At 40.2% G+C, this 17019-nt stretch overlaps 1 protein-coding gene across 1 annotated transcript in view; it reads right to left on the minus strand.

Annotated features, from left to right (window-relative positions):
* XPOT (exportin for tRNA) overlaps positions 1 to 17019 on the minus strand; it is a 63135-nt gene that overhangs the window by 17934 nt on the left and 28182 nt on the right. The window contains exons 6-16 of the mRNA XM_048835916.2: positions 16658 to 16876; positions 15735 to 15919; positions 15138 to 15306; positions 9957 to 10193; positions 9586 to 9624; positions 7734 to 7796; positions 3974 to 4098; positions 2840 to 2984; positions 2559 to 2678; positions 2258 to 2352; positions 916 to 985 (exon numbers count right to left, since the gene is read on the minus strand). Of these exons, the coding sequence (XP_048691873.1) occupies positions 916 to 985; positions 2258 to 2352; positions 2559 to 2678; positions 2840 to 2984; positions 3974 to 4098; positions 7734 to 7796; positions 9586 to 9624; positions 9957 to 10193; positions 15138 to 15306; positions 15735 to 15919; positions 16658 to 16876 (1467 nt within the window). The remainder of the gene's footprint in view (positions 1 to 915; positions 986 to 2257; positions 2353 to 2558; positions 2679 to 2839; positions 2985 to 3973; positions 4099 to 7733; positions 7797 to 9585; positions 9625 to 9956; positions 10194 to 15137; positions 15307 to 15734; positions 15920 to 16657; positions 16877 to 17019) is intronic.

A 17019-nucleotide genomic window follows, 5' to 3' on the forward strand; every position in this document is an offset into this window, starting at 1 on the left:
ATCCTGATCTCTGGGATCCAAAAACACTCAGCTGGACCCCAGATTGTGTCACTCAGGTTCCTTTATTTGGCATACAGCAAAGCTATGCTGAGTTGATCTGACTCAAGTGTAGGGGGTGGGTATAGGACATACCACACATCCAAAGTTACAAAGAAAACCTCTTCCTTCATATACATGTCTACTATATATTACATCACATTTCTGGACTGGCTTGGTTATTTTGCAGGAAACAATTCCTATGCAGCAAGCTTTGTCCATGCTCGACCTACTTGTATCTTCATCTCTACATTCTTAACTTACCTTGTCCATTATTAGTAAAGGATTTCCTTGGTGTTCTCCCTCTTATCTTAGCTTGCTCAGGCATTCTGCCCTTTTAGCCTACTGACCTATTTACTTATTTTATTTAGCATAAACATTCCGTTTTCAGCCTAATAATCTGTTTACCTCCTTAAATCTATTCTCCAAGAAATGAGGCCTCCCTTTAGGTGTTAATTTCTCATGTCAGTGCAGGCCTCAGCTACTCAGGGCCACTACAATTTTCCTCTCCAGTGCTTTTGACAGATCAGTGCACTTTAACAGAAGTATCAATAGGAGCTGCAATTGTTTCCGGACCTCGTGCCAGTTTCAAAGATTTTCAAAGGATCATCAACAGGTAGAAATCTCATTTACACGGGTATTTCTAAAGCCCATGCTTCCTAGGACCCTATTCAACAAGATACTTAAGCATGTGCCTAACTTTAATGAGATGAATAGTCTCACTGAAGTCCCAGGAATTCAATGGGACTACTCATAAGTACATTTCTAAATTTCTACACAAGTACTTACTGATTAGAGCCTTAGTACCTTAGGCACCCAGATGAATATAAATTCACACACTTCATCTGTGAGATGTTATAGAAAATAAGAAGTACTTACAGGTGGAGAAAGTTCTAGCAGATCTTGTATTCTGTTCAGAACATCTTCAATAAAGGGGTTCATCTGTTTACTGAAGTAAAACAAGTAGTATTACATATTTCTAGAAATCACCACTTGCAAAATCTTAGCCCTACTGCAAGAGAGAATCCTGCTCTAACTTGGAGAGACTAGGGTTTGGGTTGGACCAGTATGGTGAACTGCCACCTCTCAGGTTCCTGTGTGGTCCTCCAGAACAAGAGTTTTCATTTTAAAGAAGTCTCTGGTTTCAGGATTGTAAGGAAAACCTCAAAAACGTGAATGTAATGAATGCAGAGATGTCTGCATGAGTCTGCAGAGAGCCTGGAAAAATAGCTGACAAGTGGGAATGGCCCTGTTCATTTCAGAGCTTGTCTACACTTACAGGCTACAGCATCTGCGCCGCCGTAGCACTTACTGAAGATGCTATCTATGCAGACAGAAGAGCTTCTCCCGTTGGCATAGGTATTCCATCTCACCAAGAGGAGATCGTGATGTCGACAGGAGGAGCCCTCCTATTGACATAGGACTATCTACACCAAGGGTAAGTTTGATATAACTGCATTACTCAGAGATGTGGATTTTCCACAAGCCTGAGCAATGCCATTATACCAATATAAGCCTGTAGCGTAGACCGGGGTTAAATTACATGTTTTCATTAACAGTTGAAAAAGGGTCAGGTTTCTATGTCTGATGTATTGTTCCAGAGTTTTTCCTGCATTTAGGTGCAATATTTGTGCATGAGAAGTAGGACCAATATGATTTCCTGCTACTAGTCATACCACAGACTGAAGAGTTTTAACTGTATTATTAAATAACCTCCATACAAAACAAGTTTTGCCTACTAGGTTAAAGAGAACAAATATATATTCAAAATTTGGTGAACTCTTGTGTAAGTTGTTTTCAGGTTGTCACACCGAGGAATGATACTAATACTGGAGCTCCACTCATGATCTGCCCACAATTGCTGGCTGGTTCCACTAAGATGACGAGCAGCGAAAGTTGCTATTGACCGGTATATCACCATCATTAGACTTCAGCATTAATACCAAACTGAGGTGAGTTGGGAGAGTTCACATCTGTTTTTCCTCTTTTTACAAATTCAGACAACTCTGCTTCAGTCCACATTTTAAGATTCTCTGCAGTACTGGCTGAATTTTACAAAACCTAATGGGTCTTCCAGAAAAGTACTTTTATGGTGTACCACTTAATTCCAGCTCATTTCAACATGTTGAATTTTGAATAAAAGAAACAGGTCACTGCTCTCTCATCACCTGAAATTCTTCTGCAAAAACTGGATACACCATTTGAAACAACTTTCACTTACTTAAGAGATTTGACAAATCTGGAAAAGAGGTAAGCTGTTCTGCTTCGTACTTTTGGACTAGTATGGCGAAGACCTCTGTGATCTAAGAATGTCATCTGCAATTAAAATAAAAATTTCAGTTTGTATTCATTGTACATAAGCAGAAAATTTAACAAACCAACAAAATTTCCATCTATCTTTTTCAGAAAATAGATAAGGAACAACAGACAAGTTCTCCAAACACAAAAAAACCTTCCTAATATTTACTTTATCTAGTTGGAGAAAATAAAGTAAGAAGTTTTGTATGAATGATCAAACTTACTAAAACATTTGGAATGTGCTGAGGTTCAACAGCAAAAAATTTTTCATATCTAACCACCGTTTCAAAGAATTCCAATGTCACTGATGTATGTTGATAGGCACTAACACCAGATGTCACCAGCTGTAGGGAAAAATGCATTAAGGAATTAGGATTAATCATTTATAGTGCAGAACTACAGTTTAGTGAGGTACTGATAATCATGATGAGCCTTTCCTGTTAAAAGAAAAAACTGCTAGTAAAGAGTGAAACATTTAAGTAACTCTTACTGCTGAAATACTTACAGTTCGCATCATATCCTGCAAAGCGCTTGCTTTTGAAATATCACCAGAGAAGTGAGCACCATGAGAAACAGGGAGAGCCTCAGCCAACATATACAGGAGCCTTATTGCTACCTCTATTTCCATAAACCGTGTAGCCTGCCAATTCCTATAAAATGGACACGAGATTATGCTTCAACAAAGGTCACATTAGCCAACACAGCTTCATGAAACACTTAAGCTACCAATTTTATTGCCAAATATATTTCCCAGTATTTTCTTGTGAAGTGCCTTGAACTGCATGGCATGGAGAGACTACAGATTTCATCATCATCATCAGTGCAGTTTTCATTAAACATAGGAGCCAACAATCAGTTAAAGTATAACTAGGCAAATAAAGACTATAAGAACACTGGCATCCTGAAATATTGGCCATTGGAGAGCATTATTTTTTACATACACAGACATGCAGCATTTCTTTTCACCATTATAGCAGTATCGTTGAAGCAGTAGAGGAGCATTCTACAAAAATACTATAGGTTTCTCATAGCTGCTATTTAGGATTGAGGAGGAAGACAAATTTGGTATGGTTTGAGTGTTCTAAGTTTTAAAGGAACACTTGATTGTTGTTTTTCCCCAAAGTTATCTATTCGCACTGGGCCTTGATAGTAGCAATATTTGATGCAACTCCCCTTTCCACAGGCACCAGTCTATCACAGCTTCTCAATCCCTCAAATATTTTGGTATTTATCACTATTAGCTTTTAAAATGTATAAGAAGAAGAATATTTATCCACACAATGAAAAGCTAAGGAGAAACTATGCATTTGCTAGATAATGGTGGTCCCTAAAGTGAGAGGATGGTGATAACCTTAAAGTTAGAGAGAGAAGACACCTCTTTTAGAGTTTAAGCCCTCATTTAATATTACAAACAGATCAAGAGGTTTTCTAGAAATCTGAGCCTAAAAGAATAATCAAGATTATTTTACTGCTGAAGACACAGCAAAATGATACTGACCACTAAATTAAATGTAAAGAATGGTTTACCTGAGAGTTCTGACAAGGCCTGCATGAGAAGTTTGTCATCCGTTACTGCATCAAACAATCTTTCCTGAAAGTGTAACCTTTCTTAAAGCCAACTAGAAGAAATATAACTTACTGCAGTGTAGTGTTAAAAACTCTGCGGACTGAAGCCAATAGTAACTCTGGTGACACCTGAGCTAATCTGTCCAACAATAGTTTCAGCTGTTTCCTGTATTCCACGAACATTGCTTCATCTTCACCCTGCAACAAATAGATTCTTCATGTAATCCACATTTACATATTTAAGACAGGTTTCAGAGTAGCAGCCGTGTTAGTCTGTATCCGCAAAAAGAAAAGGAGTACTTGTGGCACCTTAGAGACTAACAAATGTATTTAAGCATAAGCTTTCGTGAGCTACAGCTCACTTCATCGGATGCATTCACCACTGAATGCATCTGATGAAGTGAGCTGTAGCTCACGAAAGCTTATGCTCAAATAAATTTGTTAGTCTCTAAGGTGCCACAAGTACTCCTTTTCTTTTTATATTTAAGACATCTGAAAATTACATCTTTAGAAAACTAAGTTGTGATTAGTCATGATACAAAATAGATTATGAAAAGTTAATTGGGTAGATACGTACCAGTCATATTTGCTTGTGTCTTAATGTCATGCCCTTTCTTATTTTCCGTATTACAGTGACATCTAGAGGCCCCAACTAAGAACAGGGCACCGCTGTGTTCAGGATACAGAGTAAGACAGTCCATGCCCTCAAAATTGTAGTTTAAATAGCCAACACAAAATGAAAAAAAGAAAAAGGGCTTCCAGCCCACTCTTGCTTTCTACCCACTTGTTCTGTCCAAGAAAAAAGTTCTCCCTCAACTTTAAAATTAAGTCATACATCCCAAATGATTAAGTGCTGATCATGGCAACTGCTGCAAGTAGGCCAAGCCAACTCCTAGGTAGGCTCTTATATCACTCCCACAGTAGCATCTGAGAAATGGAGGCAAGGGAAGATTGGAAAAAGTGTTCTACCTTTATAATTTTCTTTCTACTCAGCACTGGAGAGGCCTCAGCTAGAGTACTGCATCCAGTTTTGAGCACTACACTTTAAGAGATGGACAAGTTGCAAAGCGTCCAGAGGAGGGCAACAAAAATGATAAAAAGTTTAAAAAGTCTGACCTATGAGGAAAGGTTAAAAAAAAAAAGGGGGGGGGGGATAAGTAACAGGCTTAATGTCCAGCAAAGTAGATTTAGGTTTGATATTAGGAAAGACTTTCTAACTATAAGGGTAGTTAGGTATTGGTGCAGGTTGCTAAGTGAGGTGATGGAATCCCCATGCTTGGAGGTTTTTAAGAACAGGCTAGATAAACACCTGTCAGGGATGGTCGAAGTATACTTGGTCCTGCCTCAGCACATAGGGAATGGACTCTCAAGGTCTCTTCCAGCCCTGTGATTCTTCCCTCTCATCAGATTCCCAGTCCCTCTCCACTAACAAGATGCAAACCTGTCAAAACCACCTTCCTTCTTTAGCCAGCCTACTTAATCGTACAGAAATTGGACCTCCTCTCTCCCACCTTCTAGATGAAGCCAAGAGGAACCTCCACATAATTTTGTTGCAGGAATCACTCCTCTGAGGCTACAAAAAATGTTTTCCCCCTTCAGCACAGGATCTTAAACTGCTATCCTTGACTTCTAGCCAGAGATTAAACCAGGGGTTCTCAAACTGGGGGCTGGGAGCCCTCAAGGGGTTGTGAGGTTATTACACGGGGGGTTGCAAGCTGTCAGCCTCCACCCCATACCCTGCTTTGCCTCGAGAATTTATAATGGTGTTAACTATTGTGACTAGGTCAAGCCAGACAGCTACAGGAGAGTGCTGCTATTTTTTTCTTTTACACAACTGTACCCTGATTACACTCCCATCTTGTACAATCAGAGACAGTCAATAGAAACTCCTTGCGTTCCTTTAGTGATTTTGCTTAACTAGTCCAACAGTCAAATAATATACATCAGAGTATCTGGCTGCCTGCTACTTGCAGCAGTCCTTTACAGACCATTTCTTTTGGGAAAAGGGCCCATTTTCCTTCAGAATAGCTGTAAAGGCTTCTGGGGACAAAAATGTAGTGGTGGTAGTAGCCACTTTAGTTGACCCCCTTCTATAATTTAACTGCTAAGTTTTCCCCCAATGTGACTGCACAGTTACACATATAGTTATATTTATATATCCAGGTTTTATTATTAAACCAAGAATTTTCTTTTTATAACACCACCACTGTTACGCTTACACTTTCACAATCATTACTTTTAACATTTTTGTCCAAACAAACATTTCACATGAGTATCCAAAGTACCTTCCATAAAAACATCAGAAAACAAAAAGGTGTGGAAAGGAGGGGGGATGGAAAGCAACCAATTAACCCAGGAGAGTGCTTTTTTAAATTGCTCCCTTATCTTAGAGGTACAAGTCTGCATTTGTGTACAACACCCTAGGCTTAACAAGGGTGGAGCCAGGGCTATGGTTAAACCCAATTAATGCACAGAAGGCAGGTATATTAGCCCCAGGATAAGCAGGTCCCTTTTCCCTTGGTAGCTGACCAGGGGTTACTTTAGGTTAATTAGGACACCTGGGGCCAATAAGGGCCGGGCAGGAGATAGGAGCTGAGGGAGAAAGGCCAGCTACCGGAGAGCTGAGCAGTGCAGACGCTGACAAGCATTAGGAGAGAAGCCACGCAGGTACAGAGGCGAAGGACAGGAGAATCCCTGCCCAACAGGGCGGACGGCCCTTCCAGACCCCGGAGATCTGAGGGATAAGACCCTGCCAGAGGGGAGAGACTGAACTGGGTGTCTGGTCTGTTGCCACTACTCCCGCAGAGGCTACCAGAGACTGAGAGGCTCCCTTCCCCCTCTCCCTGGTCAGCTGGGAGGGACCCTGCTCTGACAGGGTGTGGACAGTAAACCCAGGGGCGTGGGGAAAATTCTGAGGGAAAAGAGGAATACCCTAGCCTGCCACTAAACGGAACCAAGGCGGAGAGGAAGCTTTGTCACAATATATTAAAAACGTGTTTCTAATTTCTAAGGTGGGGTCGCACTCAGAGGCTTGCTATGTGAAAGGGGGCACCACTACAGAAGTTAGAGAACCACTGGATTAAATTTATTGTCTAATTCTGCAGATTAGCTAGTTGGTCAAGAAACTAGTAATGTAATGAGATGCATTGAAAGAGCAGCTGCTAGTTAGCAGGTATTTAAATATCTGAAAAAAAAAATCCTTGTGTGGGTTTGAGATCCTGTTACACTATCATTTGGTTTCTTGCTACAAGTCTGAGTCTGACCCAAATGCAGTTCACTTAAAGCTATTCAAGTCAATACCAAACAATTTGAGAGATCTTTGACCTGTACCAAAACCAGTAGGCCTGTCTAAAAATTAGACACTTTGTTTTCTTTGTTCTGCACTTGGAAATTCTGTGTTAATTTGAACCACTGATGTGGATACCCCAGTCATCTAATGTATAGTGTCACAAGGAACAGTATGCATGAGAATGTCAGTTTATGAGCTCAGTTCAATGCACTAATTTAAACTCAGACTTCAGTTCAGACAGATTATTCCAAAAATTCCTGTAAGTAGTTGTCACCCAAACACTAATTTTTAAGAGTATTCCCCCCTTTTGATACATATACTGCTCTGATGGATGTTAAACAGAAGATACGCTTGCATTGAGATAATAGGTTTCAAATCTTAGTTTTTTTAAATTTAGGATAAATACACTGATTGGTATTCACAAATTTTAAACAAAGTTATCTACGTGAACCTTAGGATTCCTCACTTAAGCCAAACAGCCTGTAATTTAAAATTGAGATTTTATATTTACAAAAATCAAGTTTACCTAAATATGACATCTTACCTCATGTTCAAAATTATATTCTTCATCATAAGTCAACTTCTTCATAACAGCCAACATAATTGCCTATAGTGAAGAAAAGTTGATAAAATTAGTGTACTCCAGTACTCCAACAAAGCAATTGATAACTACATATAACCTAGCACTATACTTTGCAGTAAAGCAATCTGGGAAATATTTTAAAATATAGTAGCTGAAGTTTATATAATTAAAAATTAATCCACCCTTGAGGTAGAATGTTCAAAGAGACTTAATGGAAGTGATGTTTCACAGGGTTTTTGTGAATCAGATAAGTGACCAAATCTTCAGCTATAATCCAGATTTTAAAAGCCTGATTTAGTATAATTGACAGTGCTCAGTTTCTAGCAGTATTATCCAACTCATTAGTTCCCACATATAATCCATATGGTTCAACCCCAAAATTTAAATTCCCACCATATAGCTCCATCATATCTTACATATAAATGTTGTGGGGTACAGGGCGGGGAGAGAAGAGTTTTTTTAAACAAGAACCTCCCCTAGGTTTTTCAGGGTTTAATGTTTTTTGTTTTGTTCTTTTTTCATTTCCATTTTTAGAACTTGTTATTCTGAGGTATTCAAAGTTTAAAAAAAACATATTGGAAGTACTGGGCTCTAATTTCTTTCTGTGAACGAAAAGCTATTCTAAAAAATTACAAGGGAAATGACATGAACATCAAGGTTCTTGTTATGCCTATTAGAAAACAATCATAACCGCCCAGAAGCCTATAGGGGAAATGAGTAAAATAAACTATCACTGGAAATCCAAGAGGGGAAGGGTGAAGTTGTGCATTATTTTGTGAGAAAGAGGAGTGGATTTGATAGAATTAAGCAGCTTCTACGGTCAGATAGGGAATCTGATTATATGGTTTTACATGAAGCGGACTAGCTTATCTTGTTTTTCTGTTAGTTTCAGCGGTAACCTGCCTTGATCTAATGAAACAGAACTGGAACTACACAAGGACAAAACTGATAGGCCTGTTGGCACACAGTGTCCAAAGTGAAAAGCTAACACTTCAGGAATATATTTCTAAAGTGAACATACTATGTGTTGTGTTTTATTTCATAAGACCCTCCTTCCAAACTCTTAATTCCAAACCTCCCAACCCCCGCTTTTCTCTGAGTTGGGATAATTAAAACAATGTAAAGAGAATACTCTCAAGTTCAGTTTGGAAAACTTCTCAACTTGCCTATAGATACAAAATGATATCACTATATTATAGAGCAGGGGTTCTCAAACTGGGGGGTCAGGACCCCCCAGGGAGTTGCGAGGTTATTACATGGGAGGGAGGGGTTGCGAGCTGTCAACCTCCACCCCAAATCCTGCTTGCCTCCAGTATCTATAATGGTGTTAAATAAACTAAAAAGTGTGTTTAATTTATTGGGGGGGGTCACACTCAGAGGCTTGCTGTGTGAAAGGGGTTGCCAGTAAAAAAGTTTGAGACCCACTGTTTTAGAACACACAATCTGGATACAAAAATTCCCAGAATTATGAAAAAATGGATTCAAGTTACTAGAGCTGATTGGGAGGAAGAGAGCTGGAAAATCTGGGCTAAAACAATGTCCATCTTTATATGAACAATTCAAAATAGACTGTAAATTTAACAATTTTTGATTTTTAATATGTTTGGTTAAATGAGGGCAACTCATACTGTCCCTAATGACAAGTCACGACAACTTTATTGATGTATGTTTTGAGACTAACGTATAAAATAGGTAGTCTTAATAAAAAGGGAAATGTTTGTATTTCTGAAGAGTTTTAGGGATCACATTTGCCAAAAATAATGATACTTATCAAATTAGAGCTCTGCTAAGAAGGAACTTCAACTAGTCTTACCTCTACATTAGCTTTTTGCTGCTCCGAAAGCACAGAGAGCTGTAATGAGACATTTCAAATGTTATCTCTCATCAAGTTTGCACTTTCTAATAGTTAAAGGAATAACTATGTGTTTCTTTACAACACTGCTAATGCTTGCAAGCATATTTTTAGGAGAACACAAAACTTCATCCAATCTCATTTCTCCAAAATTCTACAAACTGTACATAAGCAGTATGTTCAGAAACCAATAAACCAGAGCTACTATGTGTTAAACACCAAGCTACAAAGTATTTTTATAACAAGTAAACTCCTTAAGAAACCTAACATGCAAAGTAAATGTTCTCAAGTTAGGGAGAAAATAAGTTGCCATATATATTTTTTTAAATTACCTGTTTCAAGATGTGAAGGTAATCATAACAAAACCCAATAATATTAGATGAGATATCATCATCTTCATGAATTAGCAGCTGCAACATTAGGGCCACTTTCGCTTCAATAGCTTGCAGGGTGTCTTGAGCACTTTTCATATCTCCACTCTTTACCAGTTTAGTCCAGCTAGTTATTAATGCTTGCCCCATTCCATTGACCAGCTTAGAAAATCTGGCTAGAAAATCCACATCATCTTCCTGTAGGAAGAATAGGGATCTGATTAGAAATAGTAGCAAAGACTCAAAGCTCCAACTCCCCAAAGCAGTATAGATTCTTGGGCAGTGCTATGCATTGTCTCCTATAGGTACATAGTGCCACGTAAGGAAGTAGCATATGTGTATCCTAAATTGGCACAGTGGTTGCCTGGTTTGTTCTTTCCGTGATGGAATGGGGAGACAAAGATTAAAGCAATGCAAAAAAAATACAACAACTGAGCATCACATTATTATAACTAATTCCCTCTCCCGGGTTAGTCTCCCTGTTCCTTCAACCTCAAAATGAAAAGCGATTTTACTTATACATTCACTCCCCTGAAATCTGTATAATTTTAAGTACACAAGCCCAAGTGATTTCTATGGGAAAAGTTCATACCCAAAAGTAATAAATAGCTGGCAGACATTTTTAAAAACACACTGTGATGAATTCTTCTCTTCTGAAGATAAACAAAGCAGACATGTTTCTGTATTTGCAGAATCAACCCACTTCAAGTAAGAGAGCTAGAAGACCTCTCAGAAAGGAATGTGTTTATTGTCATCCTTCATTACAGATATGAAGTGTTTTACATATGTATAAAGCCATTCATTCTAAAGCACATTATAAATTACACACTGGATCAGGGTAGAGTAGTAGAGATCCTCTTTAGAGCAACTGAGGGAAGGTTTGTATATTGGAATTCCCCAATCATCCTTGCAGCAGCCTGGAGGCTCTTGCAGCAGTTCTCAAACTGTGGATTGTGACCCCAAATGGGGTCGCAGGTCCAACGAGCCAGAATCAGCCGGCAATATGCCATCTTCCCCCAAATATGTCCAGACACGCTCCATGAACACCGTACCAAAAGGCTGCCATTTGGTCTACAAAATGGCAGCCCCTGCACAGAGTGACCTCGCACATACAGTGCATGTAAGGCCATGCTGTGCAGAGGCCACCAGTTTGTAAAATCACAGCCTCCTGACACAGCGTTTGTGGAATAGGTCTGGACACGCTGGATTTGCGGATACTATTTTGCCATTTGCACCAGCTGGCTGTGCAAGCATCCAGCTGAAAGACTTTAATCCAGAAGGTCCTTATCTGTGGACAGCAGCCTTATTAACAGAGTATCCTCTGTGCTTGAGTTGGTAGGTATCTGTGCTAGCCTTTTCTGAGATGGGAATCTGCAGCGGCTTGCAAACTCCTTAATGCAGGGCCCATATCTTCTTTTATGCCACTTTGAGTATCCTGCTGGTACTTAATAAAGAATCATTTTAAGTCACTTGTTACCTTGCTGCTCTACTGTCACCACACAGGACCTTCCTAAATCCTGGTCTCGTTTGCTTAACAGTGAATTCCTCTGATTTGTGATAAGAGGTACAATGGACCCATTTTTACACAGAGTATCTGCTTCAACCTCCACCAGTAAGTCTAGTGATGCAGTTACGAACAAAAAACCCAAGAGTGCAAGACACATGCTTGCAAATATGGCAAGGCTTTCTTTGAGTATGGCTTCACCAGTGTTTGTCAAGAATGAAGAAAGGCCAAAATGGCTGTTATGTCACACAGTGTTAACTACTGAAAGCAAGAAGCCTAACTAACTTAAATGACACTTGGAAATCCTTCACAAGGAACACACAGGAAAATCAAAGTCATTTTCCTGCGCTGAAAAGAACTTTTGCATCAACAAGTACCATTCAAGAAAGCCATGTTAGTTTCTGGCCCTGCTCAAAAAGGCATAATTTGAGGTGAGTTACCACATTGCATAGGCCAAGAAGCTTCACACAATAGGAGAGACTTGGATTTGACAGCTGCAATCGATATGGTGAAAATGTGTGGAGAAAGTGAGGCAAACAAGCAAAGCCAGATCACTCTCCAACAGCTCAATGAAGCAAAGGGTTGAGATGAAAGCAGCAGATCAGGGAAAACATCTGAAAAAACAAGTTATTGCTCTTCCCGTTGATGTGAGCACAGAGGGTCGTGATGAACATTTCTTGGCTTTTCTGAAATGCACATGAGAGGATGCAACTCTCGAAGACATTCTGTTCTGGGCCTCCATCTTCCCAGACATGAGATGGTGCACTGAATGCTTGATGTGTTACATGCAAGACAAAAATATCCCATGTGATTGCATGATGGGCTTTTGCACAGACGGAGCTCCATCTATGGCAGGCCGCAAAGCAGGTCTGAGTGCACAGATAAAGAAAGTTGCTCTGTCTACTGTGTGGACTCACTGCATGATTCACAGAGAACAAAAGGCATCTAAACCTTTGAGTCCAGAGCTAAGTGAAGTTTTGCAGCAGGTCTCATCTATTGTAAACTACATCAAGTGTTTGCCTCTTCACACATGCCTTTTTGGAAAACTATGTGAAGACATGGGGTCTGATCATGATGTGATGTTCCACACTGAAGCTCACTGGCTCTCGAGAGGAAAAGTACTGAGACGATTTTTTCAACTGAGACAAGCTGCATACCTATGCAATGGACAACAAAGAATGAATTCACTGAATTTTCTATGTGACCAAAGCAAGATGTGCCTTCTTGTCTATTTCACAGACACATTTGAGAAACTGAACGAATTGAATACAGGTCTGCAAGGAAAGCTCACATCCTTTACCTTAGTGATCAAAGAAAAGGATTAATGAAAACAATTGTTTTTCGGAAGAATAATCTTTTGAAGGCAAACGATGAATCCTTTCCACAGCTTTGCAAGTTCTTGGCTGACAACAAAATTATTCAGCCTCCCACACTGGTGATGGTTGAGCTGAGCATCTCATCAGATGGAAGAACAGCCTACATCCAAATTACCTGGATTCCTTGGTCACTAGGTGCTGTCTGGGGTCACAGAAAACAGTAAGTCTCAAAATGGGGTTATGGAGATAAAAAGTTTGAGAACCCCTGTTCTAGAGTCTAGCATATGAGGAACAGAAAGCAGGAATGCTCCTTCTGCCTTCAAGCAGCCAGGGAGGAATAGTGGAGAGGCTTCCAGTTTATCAGACACTTAGAACTGGAGACTCAATGACAGCAACTTGAGCAGGAATTGCAGCATCTTCTCCTTTCTCTATAGCTGGGTGAAGGAGGCTGGGTTCTCATCTAAGCATTGCTCTGACGAAAGGGAGCCCATCTTTTGCTAGTAAGTTTATTTCTCTGACTATTAAGTGTCTGGTAACATTTTCAAACCCTACGTGAGAGGAAATAAGCACACGTGACACAATAAATTAGAAGAGTACAGAATTGGGGGGGGGCGGTGTGGAGGAGGAGAAAAAAATAAATAAGGTGAGGCAGGGTGAACAATGTTAGAGTCAGAGCTCAAAACCAGAAGGGATCACTATATCATCCAGTCTGACTTCCCTGTACATAACAGGACAGCAACACCACCATGCACCCACACATTAAACCCTGCAACTGAAATGAGACTAAAGTATTACAGCCCTCAAGAGACTAGACTTATGTGCCACAGGTAGAGAACAGGAGGAATCAAGCTGCACCAGTGCTCAAGGCCCCTGCAATGACAGGGAAGTGATTGAGGTATACTCACATAATTCCAGCAAGTGACCTATACCCACATGCTGCAGAAAAAGGCAAACACCCCCTATAGTCAATTCCTAATCCCCACATGATCAGTTAAGACCCTGAGCATGTGAGCAAGAACCAGCCAGCCAAGCACCTGAGAGAATGCTTGGTGCCTGTAAGCATGTCAGCAGGTATGGGTCTCCCTCACTGTCAGTCTCTGAGGGAGGCCACGCCCCTTTGCTGACATGCTCCTGAAACAACAATCTAAGTAAAGGGGAGAACTCATCCATCTCTGGCTCCAACCCTTAGGCAAGGTAGAGCCACAAATAGTTCAGAGGCCTAGGCCCTCAGGCAGGGTGGGGCACCAAACAAAGAGCCTAAGGTGCCGGCAGGGGTTGAGCGCCAGCAAATAGTCTACGGTCCTAGCTTGTCAGACGTAAACTAGGCCAGGCCTCTTGGCTTGAGATGGGGAAGCTGCCAGCCCAAAGGTGGGGTGGCAGAGGGTAGGGGGACGCGGGCCCACCCGACTCTGCCACATCCCATCCCAGGGCCCTAACAGTGGTCTGCCATTGGGTCAGAGGGGATCCGCCCGCAACAGGCTGACCAAGAGTCAGCCAGCAGCATAGCCACATAGATGGCTGCCCCGGGCCACTTCCTCCCATCAGGGTGTATCTGCAGCCCAGGTCGTCCTCCATCTCCCTAGGGTATACTGCTTATCTGAGCTGCAGGGCTTGCCTTTTGCACTTCCTGTTCCTGTACCACCCTTCCAGTTCCAGCATAGTGGCTGAGATCTTCCTGGTTCCGCCTACCAGGGGGCATCTGGCTCTCCCACCTCAGAGCACTGGCTTACACCCCACAATCTCCCATCTCTAACCATGGCCATACTTGATGCTTCAGAGGAAGATGGTAAAAAACCCTCCTGGAATACACTGAGGCAAAAATATCCCTTCTGGACCCCTGCCGGTGGCCGGCTGAAACCCCAAGGCATGAGCTTTAGGAACATAAGACAAACCAGAAGTGAGCTGCAGGGCTGTTGAGCCCTGTCCCTTACCATCACAAACAACCCCAATATAAAACTGTACTCAAATTTGTCCAGAACTCCTAAAAATTGTTTACCCCCACAACTCCTTTTGGGAAGCTGATCCAGAATCTCACCCCCTCTGATGGTTAGAAGCCTTCTAATTTCCAGCCTAAATTTGTTTATGGCCAGTTGATATTAATTTGTTTTTGTCCTTACCTTAAATAGCTCTTCACCCTCCTTGGTACTTACCCCCTAATGCATTTAGAGCAATCAGCCATATCCCTCTCAGTCTTCTTTTTGTTAGACTAAAGAAGCCAAGCTCTTCTAGAGTCCCCTCAGAAGATAAGCCCTCTATTCCCCTGATCATCAAATCTTATTTATGTAGCTGTGTGACTTATCTCCAAAATTTCAGTTTACTAACCTGATCAATACTGAAGAGACCAGCAGACTGTAACACTTGACACAAAGATTCTACCAGTTTTGTTTTATCAGTTGGGTCCATTCCCTTATTTACAATTTCAAACAAACAGTCACATGCTTCCTCCCGAAGAACTTCTACAGACATGTGACCTAGCAGCATATTTATAAACCTAGAAAGGTGAAAACAAGTTAATATATAGACACACTACATCATCACATCCGTAAGCGAAGTCATATAATTTGTATGTTTTCCTACTTACAATGTAGTTTCACTTTAAATTAATTTAAAAGCCTATATAGTGCATGTGGTTTGTAGATCTAGACAATAGCGTGTGTCATTTATAAACGTAGTAGTCAGACCCATCTAACACTATGGCCTACATTGCTTTGTGAAATCTCTATCCACTGCCGAAAAATCAGCAAGTATTAAAAAGTTACTTAGAACAGGAAGTTTGGGTGGCACAATTTTTTTTTTGTATTTCTAGAACAGATTTTTGACATAGGTTGTTGTAAGAATCATATTACCATGCCACTGACAGGACTGCACACAAAAATACTATCAGAAAGACAAAGATTTCTAATGAAAAAGAATCCTTACCTTTCATTGGCTATCAGACTCAAATCTATCCAGGAGACATAAGCTCCAACTACTTCAAGGCACTGGCATGTCAACTCTGCATTAGTATATTGATAATTTTGTAAGATTTGGTACCACGACTCCACCAGGCTTGGAATGCACTGTTCTCTCATGGTGTCTTTTAATAAAGTATTTCTACGAGCCTCCTATAAATACAGCAAGAGCACATGTTCATCTTTTTATAGATTAGTCGCTTTTGCACATTCACTATCAAATGTAAACACTTGGAACAGTTCATGTCCTTGAAAGATGCAAATATTCATAATCCACATTTATGTTTTCCTTATTTTGTTTCCTACTGCTTATTAACTTTAAAAGCTTACTCAAAAGCTGGTAGCCCCAAAACTGCAACTACTTTTCCCGTCTGCTGACAAAACCAATACATACAGTAATTCAAAACAATTTCCAGTCAGCAATTTCCTTTTCTGAAAAGACACTTATAAATGCCAAAAAGGGAAGCAGAAAGACTTCCAAGCCCTATTTTTAAAAAAACATATGAAGAATTATAAGTGATGCCTCATCAGAAACTGGAACATTTTAAAAATTAATCAATTTTAAAAACATCAAGTGGACAATAGTCCATTAGACTTCCCACACTACTTCTCATGCACAAACAAAATGCTGCTGTTACGGGGTCACAAACATTACAGAGTTTGTTTAAATTCAAACACTAATTGTTTTGATTGAAATTTAAGAACTCATGAAGAAAGGTTTTTATAAAGTTTTATACACACAGCTGTTGAATGTAAACTACCCTGTAATTCTTTTAAGACAGAATCCTCCTGGTGAAGAACAGAATCCCTTTTGTTGCAAATAAGATGAACAGTCCTTAAGCCCCAAACAATATTAATATGTTGCAACATAAAAAACATGACATAACTTGCCTCTGATGTATGAACTACATCCCGGTCTACCAGCTCAGCATCAACAGCCATAAGGATTCTGAGGTACAGATCTACTCCTTGAGGGTTAAGGTCTACTACTGATAGAATATCAAAAAAAAACTTGGGCCATTTTGTGAGATATTCAGTGACAAAAAGCAATGCAAAGACTTGTGCTGCTTTGTTGCGAATAAAAGTCTTCTCTGGTTGGGGATTCAGCATCTGGGAGAAATAGAATATTTTCTTTATATTTCTTTTACACATTAGAAGAGAATAACTGACTGATTTCGTTGTCCCCCTGTACTTAATCAACGCGAACACCATCTCCCATTTCACAGTCATGCAGATTATGTGAAATAAAACAA

This window comes from Caretta caretta, chromosome 1, assembly GCF_965140235.1.
Source record: "Caretta caretta isolate rCarCar2 chromosome 1, rCarCar1.hap1, whole genome shotgun sequence".
Classification (NCBI taxonomy): domain Eukaryota; kingdom Metazoa; phylum Chordata; order Testudines; family Cheloniidae; genus Caretta; species Caretta caretta.